The sequence below is a fragment of the Vicia villosa genome, linkage group LG7 (assembly GCF_029867415.1).
Source record: "Vicia villosa cultivar HV-30 ecotype Madison, WI linkage group LG7, Vvil1.0, whole genome shotgun sequence".
Taxonomy (NCBI): Eukaryota; Viridiplantae; Streptophyta; class Magnoliopsida; order Fabales; family Fabaceae; genus Vicia; species Vicia villosa.
Window position 1 is genome coordinate 11514993 of NC_081186.1, and position 10435 is coordinate 11525427.

Genomic DNA, 10435 nt, shown 5'->3' on the forward strand with positions numbered 1-10435 from the left:
CTAACCACGAAGCCCCGCTTGCAAGGAGATTCTGGAGTTCATCCCCCCCCCCCCCCCCCCCCCCCCCCCTCTCTCCTCTCTTTCTCTATTATCATGGCGTCTGGTTGGCAAGTGGTAAGTTTGTCATGAACAGATAGAGATTGTTTACTGCATGTAAATGCATGCTTGAGAATCCAGATCCAAGAAAAAGGGAGTAGAATGATAATGCACTTATAAATTTGTTTCTTTCAACATCTAATTTAATTTAGTTAATCACTTCTGATTGAATTTCTTCACCGTGTACTTCAGTCTCAAATTTCGTATGATATTCAATAGGATGTTAAAATAATAGACCCTCCCTCTCAATGAGCAGTTTCATAGAAATGGATCCAGTCTTCCATATTGGCCTATTTGATAGGCCAAGTAATGGCAGATGTAATATTGATAACCTAAATCCTAAAACTTGAATTAGCATATCATTTTTTACTGACTATCATATAAATAGAGATGTCAGCACAACACTGATTAATCTATTACCCATTCCAAGTGAATCATAAAAATAAGATAGAGCAATCAGAAATGAAAATGACAACTTTGCACGTGTTTTGAAGCATTGGTATACCTACAATAGTATAGTTCTAATCTATTAGAAGGAAAAAAACATCAAAACCTAAAGGTTAGCAAGAGCCCTGGTATAACTAACTTCCTTGGAGTACCATTAAATAAATTAAATTTGACATCTTGAATTGCGATATTAATGCTATCTTCGACTCATTTAGATGGTTTGTTTCCCTGTGCGGCTGCGGACATTATGCGCAACCGACTTGCAATTTCTGTGAAGGAAGGCCTGACCACAGGATTTGGCGTCCAACATTGTTCCATCAATGTTCTCCATTCGAGATCACAGTGGCTTGGAATGGTTGGCCTCAATGTGTTATTTACAATCCCACCTGCATGCAGAGGAGACCAATATTAATGACAACTAATACTAACTTCCAACGGCTATAATAAAATAGACTAGCTGAATGACTTATTTCTTATATTGACTTGATGGTATATGAGAAATATTGAAAAATGATACTCTTCACCAGAGTAGTCAATCCCGAATAGCAACGCAAAGCAGCCGGGGCCCAAAAGTGAGATAGCGGGAAAATCCCAAATAGCGGCGCGAAGCAGCCAGGCCCAAAAGTGAGATAGCTCATAGCTGGATGACCACTATTTGATAATCAAACAAATAACTCAAAACCCATAATCGCTCTGGGCCGGGAACCGCTCCGTTATACTATCCCATTCCCACTGTTTACCTTATAGTGGTCGCTATAATGTTCTGCAGCGCTAAGGCTCTTCCCATAGAGGTTAGCCTCGGCCTTGTTCCGTGCTAAAGCACCGCTATTGACTACTTTGCTCTTCACACATATCACATACTCTAAATTGTGCTCTTTCTTCTCCTATTTTCCAATCCAATTAAACAGGAGAAAATGCTCTATTTTTGTTTCTTTATTTTCCCTCCATCCATTTTTGAGTGAAACGAAGGAAAAAAGAAAAATGAACAGAGAATGATTTTATTCCACCCTCTAATGTGTTGTTGCTTCAGTATAAAGAGGAAACCATTTAAAAATGATGCAAAAGACTACAAAATCAAATTGTTCTTCAACATAAAATAAAAAGGCAAGCATGACAACACAATATTACCTATAATTGCACCATAGTGCATATTGGCATATGGCTCCTCACCAGTTAAAATTTCCCATAACACTATACCAAAGGAGAACACGTCAACCTACAAGATCAAAATGCAAATCCAGCAATCAATAGCAGCAATCCAGCAAGAAGGCAACAGACATGGAAAACAAAATAAGACTTCCCTTAACAGTAATAAAATGAAATAGGAAAATTTGAATGTGCAAAATTAAAAGTGGTCAAATGAACATAATTATATTTCAAAATTTGAGTAAATGAAGATAATAATTGTATTCTCAGAATTTGAGTAAAATGAACATAATTATATTTCCAAAAATTGAGAGTGAACATTATTATGTTTCCAAAAGTTCCGAGTATTAGAGAGTTTTGTGGCTATATGAAATGAAAGAAATTCCAAAATCAAGGAGAGACTCAATACAATTATGGGGAAGTGAAAAATATCATAAAAAGTGGATTTGAGATCATTTCAAATTTCCCTAGTAGATATTGATTGGAGAAAACCATTTCATTAGAGATAACTTAAAGATTACCTTTTCTGAGACCTTGCTGCTGCTTCCATTCAGCAGCTCTGGTGCCATCCAAGGTAGAGTGCCCCGCACACCACCAGTAACCAAGGTATTTCGCTTAATTTTTGACAAGCCAAAATCACCAACCTGGGAAAGAAATTTTGTGTATCTTTTTAACACCGAAAAATTGTGATACATCAAGTTCATAAAAGATTTACACCAGTACCGATACCTTGCATATTGGCCGCAAAGGATCTTTCAAGTTTACAAGCAAATTGTCACATTTTAAGTCGAAATGCACAATGTTTTTTGAGTGTAAATATTCCATTCCAAAAGCTGCATCCATTGCAATTATCAGCCTTTTGCGACGATCAAGATGCCTAAAAATATCATGTTCAGATTCATAAGAATACTATCAGTAAACAAGACATCATATTCATCGCTTGAACATTTTGCAGATACAATAAACTTTACATAGTGATGCCTTCCATCCAATAAAAAAAGCTTATTATAAAAACAGGTTTTCATCAAATTTGATCCACTTGTAAATGTTGATCTTGTAGTAGTGCTACATGGTAATAGAAATGAAAAATTCTTTTTAAATGCATTACCTATCCTTTCGAAGTAATACATGCCTAAGAGAACCATCCACCATGAATTCTGTAACAGTAGCCATCGTTCCTCCTGGTCCATCCTGTACCACACCGTAAAATGCAACCACATTTGGATGATGAAGCTTTGAAAGAATGTCAGCTTCTTGCCAGAACTCTGTAGTCTGAGACAAGATGCAAATATAAATTTACTTGCCTCAAAATATAAAGCTTATCATTGCATAACTTTCAAATATGATAACAGTAAGAAATATTCTCTATTTCATTTTAAAGGAAAAGAAAATAGCACAAGCAATCAAACAGACATTGAATGACAAATTACCAGTCTCTCTTGCTCAGATGATCGACCAGTGAAGCAACTCTTCTTTATTCTCTTGATAGCAACATCTGTTCCTCTCCATTTTCCATGATAAACAGTCCCAAATGTACCAGAACCCAGTTCCTTTAACTCTTCAAGATCTTCATTCTTAATGACCTACCAATTGCATCAAAACAATAAAATAAACAAGCTAAAGATATTCAGGTAAACATTCAAACATAGTAGTATACACATGTGGAATCTCTTAAATTCATAAAAAATTATAAAACAGATCAATCATACTACTAGCATAAACAACACAACATCAAATGAGAGGACAGTAGTCTAAAACATCATATCATAACCAAGAGTGTGATTTTTTTTTTAAGAAAAAAAATGTGCTTGAGCTTACTAGCTTACTAAACCAGCTTCATGACATTTAATTGTAGCATTTGATTTATGAGCGGTTAAACACCTCTCATGCCATTTAATTGTAACAATTAGGCTTCCGATAATTTCAATTTGCATCTATAAAATTCTCCAATTTTCGCAATCTAAAAAAATAATTGCACAATTATTTGGACCAAAAAAATGTCTCAATCATGCCAAAGAGATCTACAAGACTTATAAACACAGAATCGATCTAAGAGACATTTTACTTTTGGAACTACAACTGAGACTACGCTGCTTGTTAACCCTAAGAAACACAAGTCCCATGAGCATGATTGGGTTGTCCGTAAAAAGTTGATCACTCATTGTGAATCTATATGTTAAAGATCCAAAACATCTCACGGAAACAGTACTACACATTGTTAAGAAATGTGATTGGGCAACTCATCCCTACAAAACCGGCTTCTAGGGTGAGGGTTGCCCCCACTTATAAGGACATGTTCAGGCCATATATTGTCCAATATGGGACTCTTAACACACATTATAGAATATATATGTTAGATTGCATTCCAATAATCGAAACAACAACAAAAAGTACAGTGAAGACGAGGATATTACAATTAACCAACAGATATTCACGTAAATACAAGAGTAGAAAAAACTAGTCAAGCAAAAGTTGAAGTAGCATTAACTGAAAAGAGTATGAAATAAAATAGGGATATCAAATGGTAGATCTTTCATTTACAAGAGGTGGGCGCAAACTAAAAAAACCACAAGGAGCAAACAAATTTCTAACTAACCAGTTTTCTTGAAAATTCATTATTTTTTTATCAAGCAGTGGTAACATGCATCCATGTAACAAATTTCTAACTACTTGGTATTGCATCGTGGCCATCTCTGAAACTATAGAAACCATTGCAAGCTCTTGAAAATTTTGTAAACACAAAAGTCCAAATACAGCATGACAGACTCTCATGAAAGTCCCCTGATCCTACAACCCATGGAACAATGCTAAAACTCCTTACAAATATCATGTTTCGCCTCACAACATTGCACATTTTGCCACAGCACTCTTATATTTAAATCCATGTTCAAAGGCATTTTGACAGACCTCGTCACACATTGCAAAAAATTAAGTATTTAATATCCAACTGAGAGTCTGTTAGACTCTTCAATTACTGTAACTGTTATTAAATTATTAGGAGAGTTAGTGGATAATTATTATACTATTAATTAAGTGTGTTTAGGTCTAGTACAAATAGGGGAAGACATTAGGGAGTTGATCAGCTGGGAATTAGTGAGTGGTTATTGGGAGAGACCCAACTCTCGAACATTTGGGAAGGGAGAGATCCAAGACTCTCGAATTTCTTGGGAAACTCGTTGTAATTACTATTAAATTTTATCGTTATCAGTTTCTATCAGAGTCATGTTTGGTGCTTCTATACCTTGTTTTGGGATGAAAATTTCAAAACATATCGATGGTAAGATGAAACCAACTACTACTATTTCATTAAGAGGATAGAAAGCAATGGTCTTAGGGTGTGTTGCAGAGACAGTGAACATGTGAAGTTGGAAAAGACACGGAGATAAAATGTAATGCAATTTGCATCTTCTTTTCAATATTATAAATAGGTCCAGTTCTTTAAGAGAAATATATTTTATGTAAATTTTAGTAATTTATCTTTAAAGAGTTTGCAATGCAAACATAGTTTTTGTAAGTAATAATATAAAACAACAACAAATATTCTAGTAGTAGTGCAAATGATACTTTAAAAGACAAATAGAAATATTCAATATTCGGTATATTTAAAATTGTTTATACACACACATAACATTTAAATATTGCCGCCATATCCATATCCTATTTTTTTTTCTAAAATTGTTATTATATTTGTAAATCATTAATCATATCATATCCTACTAGTGCCTGTTCAACAACGTGAAAAGTAAAAAAACACAGGCACGAATTTAGCAGCAGGTGAAAATATTTTTTTGGAGGGGGGTTTGTTTTGCTGAAATCATAAAAAGTTATACCTTCAATGCTGGATAAATGGAAGATTTCTTAATACAATACGCCTAAACTCATTAAAGGCCATACTTAGTGCATTATCAAAGTAGATCAGGAATTTCTACAGAGAAGAAAACCCAATCAAATAAGAATGTTTGAAGGAAAGAATGAGTTTTTACCTGCACAGAACTGATATCAAAATCTCCTGAAGAAGGATCAAGTGGAGATAAATTGCAGTTTTTGGTTTCAAACTTGTCATCCTAAGTTAAAGCATAAGAACTATTGTCAGCGGAAAAGAATATCTGGACAGATACTGAAGTAAAAAATAATTAAAATATTACCTCATATTCAAACTGCACACTTTTGGTGTCAGTAAGTTGGGATTGATTATAGTTGGACTTCAGAGCATGGGTTTCTGTTCCAATCCTTCTATGTAAGTCCTGATTTTCTTCACCAAAATTGAGGTTGGAATCCTCACGGTCTAGAGGAACTCTATCAGTTGTTAGAGGTGTAACATGATGTGAAAAACCAAGATGATCTTGATCAATAAGAGAAACATTGTCAAGCCCTTGTGCCAGCTTTCCAAAATATGACCAACTTTTAGGTTCGTGATTTTCCATATTTACACTATAGCCTACTCCATCTGTGGAAAATGGATGCAGATTGGAGGGGTCTTCTTCAAGTATTGCTTTAGAGTACATATCAGAAAGCAATTCACGGGGGAATCGATCATCGATATCAATTAGAATGTCCCCTGGTATTTGCTTGGAAACATTAGGAGGGGGGAAATCTTGAGAAACACCTTTGGTTATGTTCCCAGCTAAAGAAGTAGGTAGTTCTTGCACCACAGGGTTATCATTAGATTCCTTCCCATATGCCTCACCCCAATCAATCTCTGGAAGATTGGATGCAATAACATCAAGGCGCTCAACAGAAGAAACATGGTGAACAGCGGGTAGATCTGATTTACCATATTTAGTTTCAGCTTCATCAAACAAGGGATTGATATGATTATCTTTAGTTTCCACGTCTTTAATTCCTTCATTACTCAGCAAGACTTGCTTCAACTCGGGATCCATGTGCTCAGACAGGTTAGACTTTATCTCACTGTTTGTATCAAGCAACGGTTTATTCATTTGATGGCTGGGAAACCCATTGTCAATGGTATGGTCATCTTCAGGAAAGGTCTTTGCTGAAATATTTGATTTGTCATCTGGATCTAACAGATTACCATCATGTAAGTTGTGACCAGATTCTGTTAATGGATCCTCTGGCTTGGTATCAGAAAGCAAATCAGACACATGAAATTGCGAGCTGTGTGTATCATCTGACTTTGAGGACCGATTCAGGACCTCTACTTGCTCCCTCGGAGTTCTTTCTGAATAGTAAACTCTTTTAGGAACTGGAGGGGGATGAAGAGAACTCAAATCAATTGCATTGGAGTGAGAATCAACATAATTAGGAGCAAATGAATTGCTAGATGTAGAAGAAGCGTCTTTACAATCCTGTTGCTGAACTTTTTTTGTGCAAGGGAACGAAGGTAGATGCCCCTCAGGCATGGTAACTGCAGCTGAAGCTACAGGACCATTGTTTTTCAAGAAACCATCAATGGGCTGAAACGGAGACAGGGATGGGATTTCCAAGGATAGAACGTCGCGATGGTCACTCCCTTGTTTGCTTGAATCATCACATATTGTTTTCACCTGCAAGGTAGATGGTTCGGATTTTTGTAATTGTACACCACTAGGTGGATGGTCTTCATTCAGAATCGCCGGTTGATTGTTCAAAAGATGAGGAGCTAGAGAAATAGGGGTCTCACCAACCACAGGGTTATGAGAGGGATGAAGACCGCGGTGGTGAACAGGATATTGACGACTAATTTCCCCAGCTTGCGCCATTTGGTCACCATAAGTCAGCTGATCAGTTTCACAAGCATTTGAAGTTGTCGGTAATACTTGCTGTGAAGACTGGGTAGCAAATGGAGTGTCAGATTTGCCAGTCAAGGGAGCATTCGTGATACCTATAGATGTTGGTAATGCTTGCTGTGAAGACTGGGTAGCCAATCTAGTGTCATATTTGTTAGTCAACGGAGCATTCCTAACACCTATAGACGTTGGTAATCCTTGCTGGGAAGACTGGGTAGGTAGTGGAGTGTCAGATTTGTTAGTCAAGGGAGCATTCTTGACACCTATAGATTCTGCAGCAACATTACTAGTCTCCCTTTCGATAGTTTTACTGTTAAATTTATGTATGTCATTGTTTGAAATGCTGACACCAAGTGGGGTTGAGGTGTTTCTTGATCCCAAGTCCATACCATTAACAGCAACAACATACTGGAACTCAGAATCATCACCAATGCTACTAAGAGCGAACTGAGCATCTTCTAAATCAGTCATTGAGAACAAAAAAATCCTAAGCTTTTGTGGGGGTTCTCTATCTTCTATAAGGTTATACTCCTCCATCATATTCTGTAAATCCTCATCAGATGATACAGATACCAAAGCATCAAGATCTTCCCCGGGAAGTTGATACTTGAGTATATGAACCAGATTGTAGATTAACAATGCTCTCTGCCAAAGCTTGGGCCAAGATATGTCTTTTGTCAGACGAAGAATACGTGTCTGACCCCCGACATACCTTAGTTTTCCATCACTTGGTCTTGGTAATATTCTACCACCAAAACTACAAAGACACTTGATCATCCTTGATGAGGTATCCGAAGCTTGCCGAAAATGAGCAGTCTCTTGATTGAACGAAGTTTTTGGTGCTGATTGAATTGACCCGTGTAACCATGTAGTTTGGCTGTTAAACTGTGTTGAACCTTTGTCTAGCGTTGAGGCATTCCCAAACCCTGCATGAGTGATGCCATTGCCTACAATGCCTTTGAGGCCCATAGAATTAGTTGTAGAATTGGAATCAGTGAGAGGCTTGTTGAGATTTAGCCGGTCTCTCATAAATTCAAGAGCAAATTCCTCACCAGTCTGTATTGAATAATTGAGTACTGGTTTAACATCTGATTGTGTTCTGTTAGCATACATGGTGTCGAGATAGTCCTGCATTACTGAGTGAGATCCATGGTCATTCGAGGTTCCATGGTATTGTAAGGAATCCGATTGTGAAATCTTGATTGTTTCATCATGCCAATGTTTTTCCTCTTTACAAGAGAATGAGTACTAAAAAAAAGTTCCAGTAATTAAATGCATGCATTGAATATTCCTAAAATAACATAAGATTATATCATCAACCTAGGGTTCTCTAAACAAAAATATAGACATAATTAATAACATTTCAAGTTTGACACACACACACAAAAAAGCATAAACCCTTAACAACAAGATTTAGAAGCAAGAAAATGAATCTTTGTACCTGAAGATGGTAACACAATGGTTGGAAACAGCGATTTCAGTGGAGAACCAAATTACGCGTTTAGAATCTCTCTATTACTTTTCCCCCATCACGCTATCTTTATGGAACTCTGAATCTGTTTTTCCCGGAAAATGACGCCACTTGAACTTTCTCTCTCTCTCTAAAAGAATGGGGAAGACGCCACTGAATGTTCTCTCTCTAAAAATTGCTGTGTTTCTTTCTGCGCCGCTTTTCCGGAAAATACATAATTTATTTTTAGGGATAATAATTATTTTGTCGCATGTCATATGAGCGACATATGAAAAATTCTATGTAAAAAATAATTTGGAATCGCTCCTTAACATATAAACTATAAACTAGGGGTGGCAAAACAGGTCGGGGCCCGTCGGGCCGCCCGCTCATTCTCCAAAACTCACTCTTTTTTTAGTTAATTCTAGTAATTGTAATTCTTGATAGTTTATTTTATATATTTATTTATCAATATATGTAATATTTTTTAGAGTAAATTTGTTAAAAAATTACTTTTATAAAAAATTGTTTTAAAAAATAAGTGAAAAGTTTAATTAAAAGGTAAAAAAAGCATATTAATCTATTAAAAAAATATAAATAAAAATAGGCGGGTAAACCCGCCGCCCGCCAATCCGCCATCTTGGCGGGGCGGGCATGATTTTGATGCCCGGGCATGCCCGCCCCGCTTATCTTTTGGCGGGCATAAGGCGGGGCGGGCGGCGGGCGGGGCGGACGGCTCGTTTTGCCACCCCTAATATAAACATCTCTCTGTCTTGTCCCTTCAAAAAATTTAATTATCAAAATTATTGACGTGATAATTTTTTTTAATTATTTTTAATGATGTGACAGATTTAATTAGAATTTTTTATTTTTTTAATTATTTTTAATGATGTGCTAGGTTTAGTTGAAATTTTTCTATTTTTTAATTATTTTTAATGACGTGTTAATGTTAGGCTTAGTTGAATTTTTTATTTATTTTAATTCTATGTAACATGTTTTATTATTATTTTATTATTTAGTTGTTAAAATATCAAATATTAAAGCTAAAAGTTTTGTCTCCTATAAATATTGAACACATGATCCAGTAAGTGTATATATTTATAATAATTTTTTAAGACTATTATCAACACACCCCATAATTATCTTACACACCACGCAAAATTCCAATTTTGCCCCCAACTTCCGTAGATGCATATCCGGAAGCACCCCATATTTTTAAAAAAATCGACTCCTTCTGTAGATGCATCTACGAAAGCGTATAAACTAGTATATCGATAAAATCTCGAATGCGGAAAAGTCAAAATTGGAACCACCAATTGATTTAGCCGGCGACAGTTCTTTTCATGTATTTATCTAGTTTCAAAGTGTAATATATGTACTCTATAACATTGCAATATAATCATTTTTTGTGTTTGTGTCTATGTGTTTCAAATTGTTTACGTTTTGTGTTTCTTAAATTTCTTACCATAAATGTTGCTTGCTGCTTTCTGTTTTGCTAAAAAAAAGCAGGGAAACTTTCATATTTGCATCTACGGAGGGTGTTACAATAAAAGTTATAGGTCTTTAT

At 35.9% G+C, this 10435-nt stretch overlaps 1 protein-coding gene across 3 annotated transcripts; it reads right to left on the reverse strand.

Moving 5' to 3' along the window:
* Nucleotides 1–519: 519 nt before the first annotated feature.
* Nucleotides 520–9105, reverse strand: LOC131620314 (uncharacterized). Of its 3 annotated transcripts, none has more exons than XM_058891349.1 (9): nt 8860–9105; nt 5835–8554; nt 5673–5753; nt 3120–3272; nt 2798–2961; nt 2419–2566; nt 2211–2333; nt 1672–1759; nt 520–929 (listed from the first exon to the last, which is right to left on the reverse strand). In XM_058891349.1, exons 2-9 carry the CDS (start codon nt 8550–8552, stop codon nt 751–753), a joined length of 3654 nt encoding a protein of 1217 aa, XP_058747332.1. In that variant the 5' UTR covers nt 8553–8554; nt 8860–9105; the 3' UTR covers nt 520–750. The 3 variants fall into 3 exon arrangements, with proteins under 3 accessions (XP_058747332.1, XP_058747330.1, XP_058747331.1); XM_058891347.1 differs by having other exon boundaries at nt 5835–8666; XM_058891348.1 differs by having other exon boundaries at nt 5835–8709.
* Between the last annotated feature and the right edge of the window lie 1330 nt (nt 9106–10435).

Coding starts and splice junctions, on each gene's coding strand:
- LOC131620314 (XM_058891349.1), bottom strand. CDS start 8,552: ATGCAGGACTATCTCGACACCATGTATGCTAACAGAACACAATCAGAT. Junction 5,754..5,834: donor GTGTGCAGTTTGAATATGAG/GTAATATTTTAA, acceptor GCTTTAACTTAG/GATGACAAGTTTGAAACCAA. Junction 2,334..2,418: donor CTTTGCGGCCAATATGCAAG/GTATCGGTACTG, acceptor TTTCTTTCCCAG/GTTGGTGATTTTGGCTTGTC.